Source organism: Sapajus apella, unplaced genomic scaffold (assembly GCF_009761245.1).
Source record: "Sapajus apella isolate SASKATOON/1434 unplaced genomic scaffold, GSC_monkey_1.0 scaffold6, whole genome shotgun sequence".
Taxonomy (NCBI): domain Eukaryota; kingdom Metazoa; phylum Chordata; class Mammalia; order Primates; family Cebidae; genus Sapajus; species Sapajus apella.
In genome coordinates, this window is record NW_022436946.1 from 49,283,763 (window position 1) to 49,306,808 (window position 23,046).

The 23,046-nt window shown below is 38.8% G+C and overlaps 1 protein-coding gene across 1 annotated transcript in view; it reads left to right on the forward strand.

Annotated features, from left to right (window-relative positions):
- The first annotated feature begins 223 nt into the window (after positions 1-223).
- The window catches only part of MCHR2 (melanin concentrating hormone receptor 2), a 50,719-nt gene continuing 27,896 nt past the window's right edge, over positions 224-23,046 (forward strand). The window contains exons 1-2 of the mRNA XM_032275184.1: positions 224-385; positions 21,205-21,412. Of these exons, the coding sequence (XP_032131075.1) occupies positions 21,231-21,412 (182 nt within the window). The 5' untranslated portion in view covers positions 224-385; positions 21,205-21,230. The remainder of the gene's footprint in view (positions 386-21,204; positions 21,413-23,046) is intronic.

The following is a 23,046-nucleotide window of genomic DNA, read 5'->3' on the forward strand; positions in this document are numbered from 1 at the left end:
AAACAAAACAAGTCCCTTGGTGGTATTATAGGTTTCTTCTTTCCTCTCTCCTTCCCCACTTCCCTTCCTTTAAACCTTTGGTACATCAATAAACATCTGTTCACATAAAAAGAAGGTCGAGTTTCTGTAACTGTTTAGCTGAAAACACCTGCAAATGCTCACACGGACTTTAGTGACTACCAGAGTCAAGAGAAGCAGCTGAAAATAAGAAAAAACAAGTTCCGCGAGAACAGAGATGCCCTCGGATTTTATTCACGAAGGCACCCCACGCTCCTAGAAGAGAGCACAACGCAACCGACGCTCGGATTGGATCAAGCGCAAAGGTAACCCCGCTGGTTCGGCGTTGGGCGGTTCCTGGGTCTTCACCCTCCCTTTGGAAATGGAGGTAGGGCCGGCTCCCGACCTGTCCCAGAGACCCTCCCACTCCCCCCCACCTTCCCGCGGCTGGGACCTGCTGCTAGCCTTTGGCCACGCGCGCTTATCGGGTAGACCGGCAGCCCCGCAGAGAGGAAGGGCGCCAGGGCAGCCAGCCTGCCGCGCGGGGAGGACGCGAGAGCACCCAGGTGATGTTCCGCGGGCCGCCGCGCGGGGGGCCGGGCTCGGGCGTGGGCGCGCCCCTGGACCTGCGGGCTGCGCGGCGGAGACGGTCGGGCGCCCGCTCCACCCGTCGCTCCTCCCCGGGGCGGGCTCGCCAGTACTGTCCGATTGTTGGGGGACCCCCCTCCATCCCGAGAAGGTACAAAGTTTGGCTCTGTGGAGGAGCCTAGGCGACGGGGCGGGTGGGTGGCCGGCTGGTTTCACACTCGGCAAGGAAAGCGGAAACACAGGTGGGAAAAGGGAGAGGGCGTGGCTTTCCGGGAAGCAGCGCCCCCGCGAGACTGCTGCAGCGCGCCGGGCTCTTGCATTCCAGCTCTCCATGGGGACTAAAGAGGCTGAAATAAAGTGGCGAGGGCGAGGCACTAATCACAGACTTGTTTCCTAACAGCTCAGTAAATCTTTTCTGAGCTAGAAAAGACAAATTCCGTTCCTCCTCCAGGTAGATCCCCGTGTTCCCCGTACGCGCCTCCGGTCGGCTTTCTGTGAAGCCCCTCTTCCCACTTAGGCAACTTATTAATATTATTCCTCTGTCCCATGACTCCTGCACGGTCAGGTCATCTGATCTCCTCAGTGGCCCTAGGGAAGTTAGAGAACTGGCTGTCAGAGATCTGCAGAGTGGGCAGGAGGTAGCTTAGGCCCTTTGCAACTCGGCCCAGGCTTCTGAGAGCATTTGAAACATTCTAAAAGTTTTTTTCTTTAGCAATGAACAGGAAATGTGCTTGTGTTTTTTAATGAGGCTTTGCCCCAAAGCCTAATATCTTTGTTTGAGGTAGAATCTTCTTATTAAAATGTCCCTGAAGCTACCACTGAAGAATCAGGCAAGAACATAAAATCTTCGGGATTTGAGGAATGCGCAGATGTTTCACAGAATTTAGCTCAGCGCAAATGTGGAGGCAGTCTGTTTTCAATAAATGTTTTCTAACTTTTTAATATTGCATTTTTCTACTTAAATAATAACCTGTTTGTTACTATGACTTAGTGAGTAGAGATGGTGGGGTGCTGACTGGCTGGAAATGACTGGATTGTGTTGGTAACCCATTATTTGGCTTTCATTTGGATCATGACATCTGTTTAATGTAACAATTGAATTGGCCTTTTGCAGAGCAAACATTTAAGGTCTTATGGCTATGACAAGATAATACAAGGGCAGTGGTGTTCGACTCTTAGCCTAACTCTTAGCCTATTTTAGACTGCACAAAGCATTCCAATTCCAAGAAAAGAGATTTTCGAGCCTGGGGAATAAAGTATGATCAATGCACAGGCCAGCGAATGTTTCTGAAATATTAATGTCGATAGTTAAACAGAGATTGAATAGGGAAGGAAAAACCACCAGGCACTTTAAAGAGGAGCCAGGAACAATTCTACAGGTCTAACATGCTGTGAAAGAACCAATTTCATTTTTAGTGTTAGCCTGGCTCTTTTCAAAAACTAGAAATAGGTTTTGAGGGGAGGTCTGTTGTGTATACTACTAAGTCCAGTGTCTATTTTGAGAGGTGAGCCTGTTAATTTAACCCAAGTCATGAGCTACATGCGTAAGAGGCAGCAATTGTCCTAACTCCCCAGCATAGCACTTTAGTCCTGGAGTTGGCGGGGTGGGGAGTGGGGGAGCTCCCCCTTCACAAGCAAGACCTTTGGAAGTCCATTAGACCTATGGCCCAGGGCAGTGTCTATCTAGTCAGAGGTCCCAGGTGCTCTGCGAGGGACAGTCACAGCTCCCACTCCGCAAGAGATGGAAAATGCTTCTGTTCCCTGAAGATGCCGAGATGCCTCTGCCTTCCACAATGACACCCCCTCACCCAACATGACTCCTCCTTCAACCCAGCTGGAAGAAACCTGAGCTATCACTTATTCAGTCTCCAGTTTACTCACCTCCAATCCCTTGTGCATTTATTTTTAACTTTCTGATTCTCAGAAGTGAAATGAAATAAATACAGGTGGGGAAAATCAAGCAAAGCTGGAAATGAGAAGAAAAACCTTCATGCCTCAGGGCTGAAGAAAAGAGAAACACTTTTGTCCAGAGCCTGCTCTGTTTTAGGCAATGTCCAGGTGCTTCATTTCAGAAAATCCTCACAATAACTATGCTGAGAGTATTATTCCCACCTTAACTATAGGGAAACAGGCTCAGACAGATTGGTGACTACCTACAAGTCACACTGCTAAAAAATGACAGAGCTAAGATTAGGCCCAAATTTGTCAATTTCTTCTAGGAAGGTAAGTGTGCTTTGCTGGTGAGGGCTGTCAGGGAAAGCCCAAGCAGCTCTGACCTCCCGCTCCATCTGTCTCTCAGCTTACCTAAGAAGGATGAGCTGAGGTTATCTGCCAGAAGCTGTTCCTGGAGAGCATGTATTCACCACTAGAGCCTCCTACGGAGGTCCTGGGCCTCACAGGCTGCTCTGCTCCCCTCTTTTCCCACTCTTTATCTCCAAGCCCCCACCCTCTTACCTCTCTGACCCCAAACTGTCTGTCAAATGCTACAATTCCAGAACCATTGGCATATGCCCTTTCTCTCCCCAGGGTTACCACTCTTTCACCACATGCCTGGGTTTCTTCTTTCTGTCCCACCTCAACATTATTGCGAATGTCATAAAGACCCCTCCAAATAAAGCAGGAGATGCATATCTAAGGACATACTAGATGCGGCTCTGAGGCCTGAAGAACCCAGGGCCTGGAGCTTCCAAATACCTGGATACCCTGATCAGGGTGGAAAGGAGGAGATGTGGATACTGAGGCTTTGGGCAGGGTCCAGGATTGGGGCTCCTTTATCTTGGGGAAGGGCAGGAAGAAAAGGAAAAACAAGAGCGAGACAGAGAGAAGACGAGACAGAATTACGTAAATGGCTTTTATCCAGGGGAAACTTTATGATTATAGAAAAGTTCTTAAAAATTAGATTGATTGTGTAAAATTAATGCTGATGAAATGACAGTCTTTTGTAAATTCCTTATGACTTACAGCTAATTGCCATGCAGCTCAGTAACAATTGTGTATTTCATTAAATATACACACATAGGCATACTTTTTTAATAACAGGTGAGCATGATGTCAAGGAAGTCAAGAGAAGAGAATATTTCAAGGAGAAATTTGCAAGGATATTAGGTGTTGCCAGGAAACCAACTAAAATAAGGACAAAGAAGAATTACTTGGATTTAGCCAATAAGATTGAGTAGCCTTGAAAACAATGGTTTCATTAGAGTGGTGAAGCAAAATCTTGAGTGTGATGATTTCAAATTTTTTCTTGGGCCATAATTAGGATCAGGCTTGCTTCAGAAAGTTAGAGCAGTGGGTAGGTCCATTTAATAAAATAGTATGTATACGGCATAGTAAAAGGAAAGATGAGTGACGTGCATATTCTGCTAGCTCAGATGACTTTTTGAGACCTAATTCTACTTGTGACATCCTCTATAGACAAACATCTAAGTATGAGGACTCAAGAGTGAAAGTGGTTCTTTTCCAAGAGATGTTACTAACCTTATGGCAGGGGCTGGGCATGGTGGATCACAGCTATAATCCCAGCTCTTGGGAAGCCCAAGGGTGGAGGATCACTTGAGCCCAAGCGTCTGAGACCAACCTGAGCAACATGTTAAAACCCTGTCTCTACAAAATTACAACAACAACAAAAAAAAATTAGCTAAGCATGGTGGTGCACTCCTGCAGTCCCAACTACTCAGGACTCTGAGGTGAGAGGATCACTTGAGCATGGGAAGTTGAGGCTGCAGTGAGCCATGATTTCGACACTGCACTCCAGTCAGGGCAGCAGAGCAAGACCCTGTCTGAAAAAATATTAATAATAAAAACAAAACAAAAAAAACAAAAACATCATGGCTGACATCAGCCACATATATCTTAAGAAAGAACACTCTTACCCGGACAGTGCTTTATATTGAATCCAAAAGGGAAAAAGGAAGCATCCAGTGTCACTTTCCATTTGTCTCAGCATCTGATAAGTAGGCTTCTTTCCCTAACATCTAATGTTTGAGTGCACAATTTGATCAGCCGGCATCAGAGGTTTAGGAAGAAATAGAAAAAGCTGCTTTCCCACCAAGAATTCATCCATCCAACACATATGGAGCCAATAATAGCACCCCAATTAAAATTGGGTGTGGTTTTTTCTGGAGGGTAGGTCTCACTCAGTTGCCCAGGCTGGAGTGCAGTGGTGCAATCTCAGCTCACTGGAACCTCCGCCTCCTGGGCTCAAGCAATCCTCCTGTCTTAGCCTCCTGAGTAGCTGGGACTACGGATGTGTACCACCACACCTGGCTAATTTATTTGGAGACAGGGTTTTGCCATGTTGCCCTGGCTAGTCTCAAACTCCTGACCTCAAGTGATCTGCCCTACTCAGCCTCCCAAAGGGTTGAGATTACAGGCATGAACCACCACTCCCAGCCATAATTAAAATTGTTTTACACATCGATGTTAAATTTCTGAACAGCCATCCTGAGTGGAGTTGGGGAAGGTGGGTTGATGTGAGTAATTAACTGAGGCTTAATTTAGGAGGCAGCTTTGAAATGGACCATGAAAGACTGAGAAGGAATTTTGCTGAAGTGGGAGATAAGACTTCCTTAACTGCTCTAAGAAATACTGAAGGAAGCAATGAAGCTGTGAGGAGGAAAATCCAGAAGTTCCATCTGAATAGAAGAGACAGGTAGGAAGCAGGGGGTTTAGAGAGATGTGAAATAAGAATCTAGAATATGGAATTAGATGCAAGATATATGGGAAGTTGTCAGGAGGGATAAAGGGTTGGAGAGAAAAACCATCAACTCAGTCCACAAGCATTGAGCTTGTGTTGAGCTTACACCATGTGTTTACAGTAGCCTGCAGTTTTGGGGAAGTGCATGTAAACACACAACTTATAATTATGAGGCATGTATAAAGCCTGAGAGTATACAGAAAGGGGAGACTCACAGAGCTGGAATTAATCACGGACTGTTTCTTAAGTGTGAGACATTTCTGAAAAGAAGAGCTTTACACATCAGCAAGGAGGGAAAGAGACTTTTATGCAGAGAGAACATGAGTGAAAGCACAGATGTGAAATTAATAGTAACAGCAGTGATAACCAACACTCATTTCCTAGTTGCCGTGTGCCAGGCGCTTTACATCTCATTTCCTCACAACAGCCATATGCAGTGGGTTTTATTATTCCCACTAGACAGATAGGAAACTGAGGTTACAAAAGAGGTTAATGAATTTGACCCCATTCTCAATCCTTATAGGGTAGAACCTGGATTCAGCCCCAACATCTCCATGTTTAACCATACATACCACTGGCCAGATCCCCAGAGAGAAAGAGGATTTTCCCAGAGGCCAGACTCCAGTTTTCAAGAAAACAGCTCCAGTCACAAGCCACTGCCCAGTACTGAAAAATGTTTTTTCTTATGGCCACCCTCTTCTTTGCTCTTGAAACTCATACCCCCACAGGGAAGCGTTAAGCAGAAAAGTACTGGTCAGTTTTATCTCATCTCTAATAAAGACATCTTTGTTTTTTGCCTTCAATCTAGAATGTTACATGATAGACATAGGATTGCTAAGTTAATGTTTGGACCACAGCATAGGAAAATCTGTACTTTTAAGTAAAAATAGTAACAACAATAATAATTAATTAATAAGCTAAAAGGATTGACAGCTAGAAAAACCTTTAGATGCTTATTTTTACTGTGGTAGATTTCTGATTGTCAAAGTAAAATGCCTTTTATTTTATAAGCATTTGACCTATTTGAAAGACATGAAGATTATCTAAGGATTTTTCCTTTGTTAAATTGCAACCCTGCTTTGACATCCACTCAAATATGTAATAACTTTTTATCATAAAACCTGCAGCAGAAATGAATGCTAATATTTTCATGCAGTCCTTCTGGGACTCCACTGTCTGAATGGATATATCTTTTCTTTGATGTTTTTGGAGCTAGTGTCATGTAATCAGCACCTGTCAGTGGAGCACTGAATATTGGCAGAATAAAAAATTATTCCACATTTTCATTGCTATTAAATACCTCACTCCCAGTTTTAAGTCATCCATGATTTGATTCAGCAGTAAAAATCCCAATATAGAGGATATTTTATGTTGATGGTAGTATCTCATCCTTGGAAAGGTTATATCTAGAAATTTTTTTTTTCTCTGTCTCCGTCACTCTCCTCTCTTTCACTCTCTAGAGCACGTGTGCGCACGTGTGTGCGCGCGCGCGCGCGCGCACACACACACACACACACACACACGCTTTCACATAAAGTTTTTCAAGTCCATCCCACTGACTGTTTGGAAAGCCCTTCCCTGCTTCTCAGAGGGCCAATGGATGAACTATAGTTCTATAGAATTATCTCAACCTCCGATAGCTTCCCTCAGGCTCTCAGAACTGGATTCAACCAAGACATTAGCAGAAACAACTTCAGTCTCAGCCTACTCTGACCTGGCAACCAGATGCTCCCAGGTAAGATAATTTTTCCTTAAAGTGAGCTTAGTCCAGATTCAGTGGAGCACATTGCCTTCTTTTAAAACATCTCACTCATCCCCATAGGTGAGACTGTGGTGCTGGGAAAATTTACACATGCACCTGAGAACTAGCATTTTATAAGGGCCCATAGCAGGTCACGTAAAGTGTGCTAGCGTGCTTTTAGAATGTTTACTTTCTCATTAATTTATAGATAAACTACAAAGCAGAACAATCATCATATAAGTTAAAATGATCAAATTAAACAAAGATCTTTAACAAATATGTGTCACCAAGTTCTTATGAGACTACTTTAATGCTAGCAAATCTCAACAACAAACTCTCTTCACCAAATAAAAGCTTGTAGATCTGTTGTACAAAGTGCCAAGCCATTTAAAAATTTTTGTTCTTCCCAATTTAACTGTCTCTACAAAGGAGCATACATTTTTCAAAAATTTTTTTCTTTAACCCTCTTAAAGATCCCTCCTCATGGAATTCTTAAAAGGGATATAAGGTAAATCAGAATTATATTAATTAAAGGGTATTAAATTAGCAACAACATAAATGATCACTGTCTAAATTCCTGTCAAGGATATTCTCTATAGTCAGCCTTCCCAGGGAGCTTTGCCCAAGACAAATATGAGGCACAAATGCAAATCACATATATAATCTTAAATATTTTAGTAGCCACATTTAAAAGTAAAAAGAAACAGGTGAAATAAATTTTAATAATACATTTCATTTAACCTATTCTATTAACAATGTTATTTCCATATGTAATCAATATAAACTAATTATTAAGGATTTATTTTACATTTTTTATACTTGGTCTTCAAAATCAAGTATGTATTTTACACTTAGTGCAAATCTCAATTCAGACAAATCAACATGCAAGTACTTAATAGCCACATGTGGCTAGTGGCTACTGTGGTTGTAGGGTTGTAGGAAAGTTCAATGGAACATGCATACTGTGCTGCTATCTTAGGTAACAGGAAAAAAAAAAGATGAATAAAGCATGACTCCTACCCTCAGTGAGGGTGAAGTACAGGGATTCTTTTAGGATGGGACAGATTATTTCCTTGGGTGAACAGTGCTGCTTCTATGGACCTTTCTGCCAATTAGAGACTCTCTGTGTTCCCAAGTCACCTGACTCCTATATGTCAGAAAATGGGCATAATGTGCTGATTTTATTAAAATGAGACACTCTACTAGTAGCAACTGGAAAACTGTTTTAATAAATATACCAACCTATGATGTCTGTAAAGTAAATGATATTCCCCCATGCAACCCACCTACCTCCGCCCACCTCCCACCACTTGGATGTGGCACCTTTGAGCAGTGGACAACCTACACAGCCATATCAGAAGGCCTGTTCATTCCCTTGGCCTAGTACTGCCCATGGCATCTTTTCTCTCCAGTTCTTTCCCTGCCTGTACTTCAACCAACATCAGAACAGGACTGTCTAATTAAAAGCCCACTAACCATCTCACACTGACTGCTGCACAAACTGTGAAGCAGGATACATTTTTTGGTGTCCTAGCCTCCTTTAGCCACCCCCAACATGCTATCATCCTCTTTCAGGGAGGGCCAATGGATGAGCTGTACTTCTAAAAAACTGTCTTGACCTCCCATAGCCTCTTTCAGACTCTATAAGATGAGCAAGTCTAGGAAATGTCCTCTTAACACAACCTGCTTTCAGAGAAGAGTCAGGTGCCAGTCCTTAATTCTATGTCATTCGTTGAATACAATACTTCATCTTTCTCAGGGGTTTTCTCATTATAAGCATGATTTGTACTATGGAGATGAAAGTCTACATTCTCAGTTAAATTAATGTCTGATAAGTAAGAGGAGGGACATCTTTCTGGAGCTGCTGAAATGCTGCTAACCAAGTGGAAATCTACCATGACTCTGATTGTCGCCCTGCCAGAGAGGCCCATCGGTTTCACTTTCTTCATTCACATTCCTCTATACCTTTGCCACATCATGTCGGGATCCCTGCCTAGATTGATTCCTAAAGTGTTTTCACCCTTGCCTGCTCAATTCATGGGTATAAATCTTGAGTTTACTACATATTTGAAGTATTTAGATTGTTTGTACTAGTTTCCAGAAAAGCAATGATATGGACCAAGATTGACTATTAACATTATAAATTGTACTTTATCATCTAGCAAACTTTATTATGGTTGAATTAGCTAGCAGTCGCCTTGTTTTTAAGTAGGTGAGTCTTCTTAATTCTGAAGCTGAGGAAATAGCATGACATTTCAAGTTTTTAGTTTAAAACTATGCTATGTTTTTGAAAAAGGATAAGAGTAAGTGGAACCGATTTATCTACTAGGCATAGTAGCCACTAAGCCCAGGACCCACAGGACCTCTAGGGGCCAATGGAAATGATTACATTTCCTTTAAATTCAGAAGAGAAAAAAATAAATGTACTGCAACCTGGAGTGCAATTTGCCTTTATGCCAATACAGTGGTAAAATATGATTTTTAATTTTTTTGTAGAGGAAGGGGCTCAAAAAGACAAAAGTGTCTAGAGCCTGTGAAAGTAATGATGCAGCCCTACTCTGGATGGTATCACAACTCCTATGAACAGTCTCAGGAGCAGGGTACATTTTCTTCTGTTCTTCCTAAGCAGAGTAAGTTTTCTTCAAAATTTCTCTACAACTATGTATAAAAACTTCTCTAGCAAAATGATGAGCTGGAGTTTTCCTAAAAATCTAATAGATCTTAGAAAACATAAAGCTTGAGTCTGAACTCCCTTACTTGTTTTCAAAGAACATTCCCTTCCAGCTAATACAGTTCAAGGTCAAAGGAGATTTTGAACATGCTAACTAAAATGTTAGATATTACTTGAACAGAAGAAAATTAACTTTATCCATACATTTTGAGAGTGATTCATGAATGAGTAGGATAACATGTCAGACGGCATCTTAGACCCCAGTTGCTTATCAAAAGCTAAGTATTTACTTACATCAAACCAAATTCCCTAAAATATAACTTTGTTATGAAAATGAAGTCAAAAGAAAATCAGCAGGTCAGGTAAATATTGGCATTCTGGCTTCCATATGCCTAAGGTTGCTTTTGATGTTGTGGAATGTGTGAGTTGCTGACAAAGAATTCTCTGTGGCAAGGGGCCAGCAAGTGTGTGAGGCAAGAATGCCAGCAAAGGGCATCAATTTCTTAAAGGCAAAACTGGAATTTGAGCAGTTTTGGTTTAGTCCCTGGTTCCTAGCCAGCAGGCTTTACCTTAGCAAGGCTTAAGCAGTCCATATGCAGGGCTGGATGGGGATGCTGCAAAAGCCAGGTGCCAGAAGGTTAACTGAAGTAGGAAACAGGGTTTCGAAGATGCCTGGAGTTCAAGTAGGTGCATTGGCAAACATGAGGTAGCTGGGGAGTGCTATAAAAAAGCCACAGGTGGTGCTCCATGAAAGTAGACAGATGTAGCTGGCTTGCAGCCACACCTGGAGTAGCTTGACCAAAAGGCATACATAGATGGTGGTTTGAGAGATGAGCTGTGGTACAACTGTGGCTACACATCTAGAGACTACAGAAGTCCTGCTCCTTTATACCATCAATCACCATCCATGGCTTCATGTCCTAGGACACTAATGCCATCTGGAGATGCCCCAAAGCTGCACGTAATTGGTGCCCCCCAGATTATGGCTGGTTTTCATATAGGTTGAAAATACTCAGACATAAAAAAGTTGAGACTTGTGCAAAATCACAGTTTCCTAAGGCTATAGATTCTGAACTGTGAAATAGATGTTATATAATCATTGTCATTTGAACAGACAATTAAAGATTAGGGAACCCAAACATGTAGAAGAAAAATATAGGTTTGTTAGGCAATTAATCAAAATACTATATTATTTTCCCAGATTTTATGTTTGGGATATTTTTAACTTTTTAAAATTTGTAATGTGCTGTCATATGTCTTTTGCCCTAAAATTTGTATTTGTAACTTTTTGTTTTTCCTAAAGACCTTCCTCTAGTTGTTTAAGCTGAAAATTCCACAAATCCTGCATCTGCTCCTGACTGTCTGAATACTCACCCTCAAACTGTGAGATTCAATTTCTGCATCATTCCAGCAGACAGAAATTTCTCTCTGGTCACTTATTAAAACATTCAAATGAAGGATGCTATGACTGTTTGTGATTGAAAAGTGAAGTGCCTTTCTGTCAGTCAAGAATGAGTGTAAAATTCAGTTGTTTATGCTATACTGATTAAAGTGTTTAGCCACTACTTATCCTAAGGAGGTAGATAACAGGCAGAAATGAAGTGGTGAGTATGTTTAAAATACACTCCCTGCCAATATGACTGTATTTTTACATCATGATCACCAACTCATGGTGTACTCCTCATTAAGATAAACCTCATTTGTCTTTTCTGTCTAGCTTCTTCTTGTCATTTAGAGATATGTAGGCAACTGAGAAGTGAGAGGTGGAATGACCCCCAGAAAGCTTGCTTTCTGACTATGAGAGGTGACCAAGCCTAATTTTCCCACATCTAGATCTAGTCATTCTAGCTACTATCTAAACAATCTCTATATAGATAGATGGGATCATGGGAGTGATCCACTTTCCTCTGGTTCTCTTCAGTGTCTGAAGTGTTTTGAACTAAAAGCTGGTGCTATGTTTCTAAACCCATTCCCTGTAGATTAAGGACTAAAAACTAAGAGCCTTAACCTCAGCCCTGTCTTGGTTCACAACTTATTCCTACAGTTCTCACCAACTCCTTTTCATCCCAGGGTTCCATACCCCCAGTAAACAAACTCTAGTTCATAACGATGATCATGATGATTATTATAATAACTGATATTAATTGAATACTAACTAGAACACATTATTCTCAATGCTTCTTTTGGATTATCACATTAATCATCACAACTTCACTATGAGATAGATACTATAATTATTACTTTCACAAATGGGGAACCTGAGACTAAGAGAGATTACTAAACCAAATTATTTGCCATAGACAGTATGATGTGTGCTGAATGAATGAATGACATAAAATAGAGTATGCCTGGAGATCATTGAAATAAAGACTTCCCAAATAGAATGTAAGGAGATGGGTGAATCAGATGAAAAATGGGATCCTCCAGTTAGTTGGGACATAACTTGGAGAGCAATTGCATAAAACTTGATCCATAGGTGTGTATGGAGGGGGTGGTTGTTGACAGGTTAATGTGATTGCTCTATTTTGTACATTGTAGCTATTGAAATACCCTCAGTGGTTCTCCTAATTATTAGCAGTAGGGTTTTTCACCCTGATATTTAACTTGAAAATAGGAACAAAACAAGCAGCCAAAAGCTGTCTTACCAGTTCACTTAATCTCATCATTATGACTGTTTACTGAAATAAGTTGAAGATAATTATTTTAGGGTTTATGTCAAAAAATAAAACTATGAAATTATCACTTCAGTGCAAGTAAGCTCATCATCTGTTAGTGCTTTTGATTTCATCTCTGCATCATCTTCCTCTTTGCTATATATGTTTTATTATCACTTTTCGGACTTCATAACACTGTCTTTTTGCTTTAAAAAGCCTAATGTTCTTTAAATGCATTTCTCCTGTTGCTTGTCCTAGTCATCATGAATAAATTGCGTATGTATGAAGATGTCAGTGTGTATAGATGAATGATGTGAATCAGAATACATTAAACTGACACTGCCAGTCTTCTTTCAACACCAACTTCACAAGCATAAATTTCTGTGTTTGTTTTTTTTTTTTTAAGAAAAACAATCTTGCTACAAAAAGACATTCTTAACTGTTTAAGACATGTTTCCTGGGGTCATATTTCAAATAAGTGTCAAAACTTGCAATTGAAGGAATGAGAAAAAGGTTTATACTTAGAAAAGTATCAAGAAAAAAAGTACTTTTTTGTCTAATATACAGGGTGGATGGGTTCAACGTAAAGGTACCACATGAGCACAGATGGAGAGACAGTGCAAGGGGGTTTTTGCAAAGGAGTTTTTATGCAGCTAATCTTATTTAGCATTGGTTTTCATTATAAAATTAGGGGGAGTTTCCCTGGATGAAAATGGCTCCTCCATATAATGAAATCACACTGAAGAATTGAGAGATTCTTTATACAAAAGATTCTTTAAAACAACCTTCTGATTAAATATTAATAATTAAAATTATGAACATAATTTAAATACTAATGCTTAACCTTTTTCGACAGCTAATATTAGCCATCAGTGAATTAATATTTTGTTTCTGTATATTTAGCTAATGAAACAGTCTATTAAAAACCCAAAGATAAGAATATAGTACTTGCTGAGCCTTGTGAAGTACCAAATATTGTTGGGTATTCACTTTTAAAGTTTAGAAGCCATATACCTGGAGCCATATACCTTATACAGAGTTCACAAAACAAGATGAAAGACAAGCAGGTTATTTTTATTAACATAGATTTATAATTTGATTTGATGAGTTTCCCAATTTGAAATTGTATTAAGTTAATTGGTAAAGCAAAGAATTTCTTACAAATATGACAAGGATTCACAAAATTCTATTTATGTCTAATTTTCACTGATACACCAATTTGCCTTTGCTTCATATTCGAACATTTACAGGAGATGCTAAACATGAGGTTTTAATTGATACCGAAGAAAAACAGTGATAGCTAAGGTAAAAGAGCTCTTACTTTTTCAGGTATTACGGATATAAAGGTTATAGTTTACTTTCAAAGTTCATTCCATACACAGTATTATTTAACACATTTCTTTCTTTTCTACTCTTTGAAGCTTCCATCTTCCTCAAAGGACTTGAGAGCTAGGAAATAAATAAAGCAAGATGTATAGGGAGGTGGAAGGGTGAGGCTACAAAGCTTTAGGCTGAGATTTCATTAGCCTACGAGTTGTCAATAACAAGTAAGTCTTCTGACTGCAATTCTTCTTGGTAAAGCATTAAAATAAATTAATATGTAGCCAAATAGATTATACTCTCAAATCTTATGACATGAAGCCATTAGTCTTAAAAACACGTGTAGGGAGCCATATTCCTGTAGATTATATTTGGAGAAGAGATATTGAAATTCATAAATGATTTGTGAGATCATAAAAATTGCTATACATAATTCATTGGAAAAAGTTTGCCTATGGCTTAAACTTAAATCATCATTTTAAAATATGCGTATGCCTCCCAAATATATGATCCATATTTTCTTTTTTAAACTTACAGAAGTGGTTAAAAACAAGTCTCATAAAAGTTAACTCACTAAACCAGGAAGAAGTCGAATCCCTGAATAGATCAATAACAAGGTCTGAAATTGAGGCAGCAATTAATAGCCTACCAACCAAAAAAAGTCCAGGCCCAGATGGGTTCACAGCCAAGTTCTACCAAACACACAAAGACGACATGTTACCATTTCTTCTGAAACTATTCCAAACAATAGAAAAAGAGGGAATCCTCCCTAACTCATTTTATGAGACCAACACCATCCTGATACCAAAACCTGGCAGAGATACAACTAAAAAAGAAAATTTCAGGCCAATATCCATGATGAACATCACTGCGAAATTCCTCAGTAAAATAGTGGCAAACCGAATCCAACAGCACATCAAAAAGCTTATCCAACACAATTAAGTTGGCTTCATCCCTGGTATGCAAAGCTTGTGCAACATATGCAAATCTATGAACATAATCCATCACGTAAATAGAACCAAAGACAAAAACCACGATTATCTCAATAGATGCAGAGAAGGCCTTTGACAAAATTCAACAGCCCTTAATGCCAAAACTCTCAATAAATTAGGTATTGATGTAATGTATCTCAAAATAATGAGAGCTATTTATGACAAACCCACAGCCAGTATCATACTGAATGGGCAAAAACTGGAAGCATTCCATTGAAAACTGGCACAAGACAAGGATGCCCTCTCTCACCACTTCTATACAACGTAGTATTGGAAGTTCTGGCCAGGGCAATCAGGCAAGAAAAAGAAATAAAAAGTATTCAAATAGGAAAAGAGGAAGTCAAACAGTCTCTATTTGTGGACACATGATTGTATATTTAGAAGGCCCTATCATATCAGAGCAAAATCTCCTTAAGCTGATAAGCAACTTAAGCAAAGTCTCAGGATACAAAATCAATGTGCAAAAATCACAAGCATTCCTATACACGTATCACAGACAAACAGAGAGCCAAATCATGAGTGAACTCCATTTACAATTGCTACAAAGAGAACTAAATTACTAGGAATACAACTAATAAGGGATGTGAAGGACCTCTTCAAGGAGAACTACAAACCAGATGGAAAAACCTTCAATGCTCATGGATAAGAAGAATCAATATCGTGAAAATGGCCATACTGCCCAAAGTAATCTAAAGATTTAATGCTGTCCCCATCTAGCTACCATTGACTTTCTTCACAGAATTGGAAAAAACCATCTTAAATTTCATGTGTAACCAAAAAAAGAGTCCCCATAGCCAAGACAATCCTAAGCAAAAAAAAAAAAAAAAAAAAAAAAAAAAAAGCTGGAGGCATCATGCTACCTGACTTCGAACTATACTACAAGGCTACAGTAATCAAAACAGCATGGTACTGTTACCAAAACAGGGATATAGACCGATGGAACAGAGCAAAGGCCTCAGAAGTAATGCCACACATCTACAACCATCGGATCTTTGACAAACCTGACAAAAACAAGCAATGGGGAAAGAATTCCCTATTTAATAAATGGTGTTGGAAAAACTGGCTAGCCATATGCAGAAAGCTAAAACTGGATCCCTTCCTTAAACCTTATACAAAAATTAACTCAAGATGGGTTAAAGATTTAAACATAACACCTAACATCATAAAAACCCTAGAAGATAACCTAGGCAATACCATTCAGGACATAGGCAAGGGCAAGGACTTCATGATTAAAACACCAACGACAATGGCAACAAAGGCCAAAACAGACAAATGGGATATAATTAAACTAAGGAGCTCTGCACAGCAAAAGAAACTATCATTAGAGTGAGCAGGCAAGCAACAGAAAGGGGAAAAATTTTTGCAGTCTACTCATCTGACAAAGGGCTAACATCCAGAATCTAAGAAGAACTTAAATAAATGTACAAGAAAAAACCAGACAACCCCAACGAAAAGTGAGCCAAGGAATACGAAGAGACACTTCTCAAAAGAAGATATTTATACAGCCAAGAAACATGAAAAAAAGCTCATCGTCACTGGTCATTAGAGAAATGCAAATCAAAACCACATTGAGATACCATCTCACTCCGGTTAGAATGGCGATCATTAAAAAATCTGGAGACGACAGATGCTGGAGAGGATGTGGAGGAATAGGAACACTTTTACACTGTTGGTGGGAGTGTAAATTAGTTCAACCATTGTGGAAGACAGTGTGGCGCTTCCTCAAGGATCTAGAACTAGAAATACCATTTGGTCCAGCAATCCTATTACTGGGTATATACCCAAAGGATTATAAATCATTCTATTATAAAGACACATGCACACATATGTTTATTGCAGCACTGTTCTCAATAGCAAAGACTTGGAACCAACCCAAATGCCCATCAGTGTTAGACTGGATAAAGCAAATGTGGCACATATACACCATGGAATACTATGCAGCCATAAAAAGGATGAGCTCATGACCTTTGCAGGGACATGTATGAAGCTGGAAACCATCATTCTCAGCAAATGACACAAGAACAGAAAACTAAACACCGCATGTTCTCACTCATAAGCGGGTGTTGAACAATGAGAACACATGGACACAGGAAGGGGAACATCACACACTGGGGACTGTTGGGATCTAGGAGTATAGGGGAGGAATAACAGGCAGGTAGGGAGCTAGAGGAGGGATCACATTAGGAGAAATACCTAATGTAGATGACAGGGTAATGGATGCAGCAAATCACCATGGCACGTGTATGTAACAAACCTGTACATTCTACACATGTACCCCAGAACTTAAAGTATAATTTTTTAAAAGTTAACTTTCTCTGGTTATCTTAAATTTTATAATTACAGAACACTAGATTTTTGTGTATTCTGAATCTCTCTTAAACACTAGTATTTCATTATCTAAACAATAAAATGAAAATTAAAATAATCATTTTGACTTCTAAGAAAAGCCACATTAGTTGTTTTTAAAACAACATGAGGTGACTGAATATGTTTCTCCAAACCAATTTCTTCACTGAGTTCAGCCAGTCAGTCATATATAGTTGTGTTGCCTGAAAATTGCTCTTTTGCTACATTTTTGTAAACCTTTTGGCATTAAATTTTCATATAACAGAACCACAAAGTTAACATCATATTATGCTTAAACTTTGAAACAATCAAATTGGAAAGTAAAAGAGAGCAGTAGCAGAAAATTAAGTCTAAGATAAACGTTAATAAAGAAGATAACAGATATTTCGATTATTGCCTCAAAACTATATGAGGATCAGATATTAGACTGGTTTTTAACAACACTATTACTGTTATTATGACCTGCAGAGCCATACATAAAACACTAGATTTCAAGGACAAGAAAAGTAGAACATTGTTGGCTCATCATGGTCCCTCTGAATCACTTACCAGTCACAATTTACTTTGTCTTCATATTTTCTGATTCTTTCTTTTGCCTAAGTCTGCTGTTGAAACTTTATAGTGAATTTTTAATTTTAATTGTTGCATTTCTCAGCTCCAAATCTATTTGGTTTTTTTAAATATTTTCTATCCCTTTGCTGAAGGTTTCATTTTGTTCCCGTATTGTTTTAATGAGCTTATTAATCCCCTTTATGGTGGTTAGTTTGGATTATTTGTCAGGTAATTAGTATCTAATTGTTTCTTTAGTATCAGTTTCTGAAAATTTGCTTGGCTCATTTGATTGGACCAATTTTTCTCTGCTTCTTTGTGTTCCTTGTAACTTTGCATTGGTATCTACATATTTTAACAATATAGCTACTTCTCCCAGTCTTTGTAGGCTGGCTCCAGACAGGGAAACATCTTCACCAAGCAGCATAGCTACAGATTCAGGAGACATCTCAAACATTTTCTGTAGATGTGTCTCCTCTGAACGTGTGTGTCTAGGTTCCTAATTACCAATTTCTTTTTTCCTGGAACTCATAATCTCTTTCTCCCTTGGTATCCATCTCTTGTACCACAGGTTCTGCAAAATAGCAGCATGCCACCTCTTTTTTGTTCCCAGTGGCCTTCCAGGCATCCAGAGTACATGAGGTCTCATCAGTGCCCTAATTTGGGCTATATAGAAACCAGTCCCTCTAGAAATCCCCAAAAGCCAGAACATCACATATGTGTTCCACTTTTCTCTCCTCCTAAGGAAGGGACTGCCAAGCACCATTGACCACTGTTGGCTATACCACAGTTCCTCTGGAGCAGCAGCACACTGCCCAGCTCTTTTGTTCTCTAAGGAGCCCCCAGGTATCCAGAATATGCCATTTCCTTCCAATACACTGAGATACATGAGACAAAAGCCTGTCCCCAAAGAAGCCCCTTGAAAGTCAGAACAATGGACACATGCTCCAGTTTTCTCTTTCCCCAGGGAGAAGCCAGGAGCTAGAAGTGTGCCCCTGATCACATGGTACTGTGCCACAGAGAGAGACTATGGCAGGACAGTGCCACAGATTCTTCCACTGGCTTTGATGTAGCTGTTTCCCCATTTGCCCTGGATGCAAAAGTTTCTTAAGTGGTTTCTGGATTTCTCACAAAGGGAATTGGTCCATGCATGGCTATTCAGTGCTACCATGGAAAAAAGAGGGTCTGAGATTTCCTATTTTATCATCTTAATGGTGTCTTTTAATGAACAGATTTTTTTCATTGTAATCAAATTTTTCAGGTTTTTATTAAACAGCTGTGTTTTCTTTGTCTTGCTTATAAAATGTTTTACTCCAAGGACATAAAGATATTCTTCTATATGCACTTCTACAATCCATTTGCGTTTGCTTTTAAGCCACATGCAGTTGATTTTTATGTATGTATAGATTTTAAATCTGTATGCATATTAATGTATGTAACCATATATTAATTCATGTATATGTATAATATATATTTATATAGGTGAGATTGTTTTATTTTTTCCATTTAGATAGGCAGTTGTCCCAGAACCATTTATGGAAGAGTCTATTCTTTCCTCACTTCTCTCAAATGGCATCTTTTCATATGTCAAGTGTAATATACATGTGTGGGTCTGTTTGAGGGCTCTCTTTAATGTTCCCTTGATCTATTTGTCTATCCCCATTCAAATATCACACAGTGTAGATTACTATATCTTTCTAATTTGTCTTAGTATCAAATAAATTAAGTCCTTTATCTGGTTCTCTTTTTTCAAGAGTTTATTTGCTATTTGTGTTTATTAGCCCTTTGTGTTTAAACTAAATTTCAGAATTAGCTTGTTATCATCTTTCAAAGACAATAAAACTTGGAATTTCATTGGAATTGCATTGAACCTATAAGTCAATCTGGGGAAAATTGACATATATAGAATAATGAGTCTTCAAACTCATTAACTTGGTATTTTTCTCCATTTACAAGTTTTCTTTAACATCAGTAAAATATTATAATTTTTCTAGTAGAGTTATTACATATTTTTGTTGGGTTTAGCATTAGGTATATATATATATTTTTAATAGGTAAAAATGTTAAATCTCTTAAAGTTTCTTTTTCTAATGGTTTGTAGCAAATATATGGAAATATAATTAATTTTTTGCTTGTTTTTATATCCAGAAAACTGACTAAATTCTCTTATAGCTACATAATAATAATAACCCTGAGACTTTCTTTCTATCCAAGTCTCATACATCCTATCTTTTTTTTCTTCCCCCACTGTACTAGAGAAGCCCAATATCGAAGACAAGTGCTGATAGTTTCAAAACTTTCATGTTTTGAAAGTGCAATGGTTCAGCATTCCACGATTAAAGTTTTCTTCAGGGGAGATGCAGTTATCAAAGTAACATGACAGACATGAAAAAGAACCAAATGAAAATGAAGAACATTTTTTAAAAATCACATCACTCTCTCAATTGATGGAAAAAGCATCTTTAATATTAAATTAAAAATCCACTGATGACAAAAAAAAAATGCTTGATGAACTAGGAACAGAAGGGAACTTCCTTAATCTGATTAGATACAATATACTTAATCATGAAGCTTTTGAGGCTTCAGCTCCGAAGAAGGGATATCCTGTAAGATTCCCCAGCCTCAGTAAGCCCTGGACCCTGATTTTTCTCTGGACTTCTTCCTGACATGGAACCAGACTTCAAATGTTATGTCATCAATAAGTGCCTTCTGGATCAAGATAGCATTGGTGCTACAGTATTCCGCTCACTTCCGAAGATCTCATTCAAAACCCAGCCAGGGAAGGCCCACTGATTTTCGACATCTTGAATATTTTTTAGTTGCTGTACATATACAGACACACATAAATATAAATACAAACACACACACACAACACACATTTTGTACAACATATTTTATTTTCAGTGGGAAGATTAATCTGAGTAATCTAATTTATCATTGCTAAAAACCAGACTTAGACGACATTTTAAAAATGTCTTTTATCAAAACAGTTGATTGAGCAGATAATTTTCCAGTTCTAGTTGGCTTTATTTACTTTTTTATTTTTTGGCAGTGAGTATTCCTCCTAGAATACTTCTTTGCACATGGTGCCTCTGCTAGCTACAGCGCTTTTCCCACACCTACATTTTGCTGAGCTAACTCTTCCTCATACTTCAAGATAGTCCAATAATCACATCAGGAAGGCTTACCCATTTCATTTCTAAACCATCCAAGTTCAATAGACCCCATGCACTTTATAGAAGACAGAGAGGATATATTTAACAACCTAAGTGTTACAGGAGTGCTAGTCAGTATGAACAGATCTACAAAACAATAAGAATAGATGTGATCTATAAACAACCAGGACCAGTATAAACTAAGTAAATGTCAGCTATGTGCAAAACATGTAGTACAGTAAGATGTGGTAAGATACAAAGACTATCATGGGGCTTCTCATGCTGTTCTGTAACTTGCTGTTTATTTATCTTTTACGGTAATCTGTGAGATTGTTATGAACAAGGACCAATCATACTCACTCTGGAATCCTGAGTTCCATGGAATCTTGGTTAAAAAAAAAAAAAAGAGGTCCCAGTAAATATTATTTGAATTAGGTAAAGGAAATTCTACTGAGGGAATATTCACTAAATAAATCACTTCCTATTACTTCACAGCTTTAATTCCCGGAAGTCCATGAACAATGAATCCATTTCACTCATCTTATTGGAACACCTCTACTGAACTTTTAAACAAATCCTGGAATAAAGAGTTTGCTTATCAAACTGCCAGTGTTGTAGATACAGTCATCCTCCCTTCCATGATTGGGATTATCTGTTCAACAGGGCTGGTTGGCAACATCCTCATTGTATTCACTATAATAAGGTAAGGGCTCCTTTTTATTTCCTTCCATACTTTAGAAAACTACATTCAAATCTCCCAAAATAAATCCTTTCCCCTGTAGTATTTTGCTTAATGAAATGCAATTTTGGAAATATTTGCTTAAGATAATTAAGATAAATAAAGAAGATTCTACAAGTACTTTCATCCTGTGTTAGGTAACATCTCAGTTTCAGATCTCAACATGCTAAGACCTAGGCCAGTGCTTACTTCTGGGTCAGTGAGATTTTAGAGCAATGATTCTCGGTCTTAGCTGCATATTAGAATCGCCTGGGGAGCTTTAAAAACTCCTGATATGCAGTTTCACCCCAGATCCATTAACTCAGAATCTCTAAGACTAGGGACTGGGTAGGATTTGAAATTGCAATGCAGCAATTTATTTACCAGCAGTAAGAATTATCCTAAAAAGCTGATCTGTTTAGGCAGGTGAAAGAGATTCTTTTACTCACTGGGGCAAAAGAGAGACTTTATCCGATCGCCAGAGGATGCAGGGAGTCATGGGCCGTTCCCTTTCATGTAGACCAGCCTATATAACTCAAACTGAGAGACATCTGCCCCCAAGTACTTACTGCCTGGGTACCACATCTCCCACCTAATTCAGGTAATTTCCTCATCTCAAGCAGAGCATAAGATTTCACCTGGAGAATAAGAACTGATTATTTGTTTTCTAGGGACTTGACCAAATGGTCTCAGAATTAATGCATATACACCCTATAACGAGTTGATATATATTTGCTATCCTGATTATTTTCACATGTAAGTTTTGCTGGTTTTAATAAATATAGGATGTTAACTTTTTGATCCTGGTTTCTGATTATACTTAAAATTGCCATATTTAAAATGTTTGTCCATATTTATATGTTACAAAAGATATTTTAGACTGCAAGTTTAATATCCCTTATCCAAAATGCTTGGGACCAGAAGTGGTTCAAATTTCAGGTTTTTTTTTATTTTGTACTATTTGTATATGCATAATGGGATATCCTTGAGATGGGACCAAGTCTAAACATAAAATTTGTTATGTCTCATTTACAGCTTATAAACATAGCCCGTAAGTAATTTTTTGTAATATTTTAAATAATTTTATGCATGAGACAAAGTTTCTGTGCCTCGAACCATCAGAAAGCAAAGGCATCACTCTCTCAGCCACCCATGTGGACATCGGTGGTGGTTTGGCATCACTGTCATTTCTGACTCCATATTTACATCCAACTGATAAACAATCACTTTCTTACACTTATTCATACAAAAGTACTTGGCAGTAAGAACTATGACCATTAATACCACTAATACAGTGAAAAAATAATGTGTTCAGAGTAACTAGGCAGCCCAATAACATCACCAGAATACCTGCATTGGCTGTGAAATAACAGCAGCTCTGGGGGCTCGGAGGGCCATTTTTCCCTTGGAGACGCTGTCTATTGTGCAGCAGCATTTTGACTGCAACCCATCAGATGAGGTCAGATGTGGAATGTGCCACTTGTAGGGTCATGCTATTCCTCAGGAAGTTTCATATTTTGGAGGATTTCAGGTTTAGATTTTCAAGTTAGGGATGCCCAAGCTGTGCTATCTAATAGGTGTTTTCAGCATCATATTAATACATGCAACAAAGTTTTGTG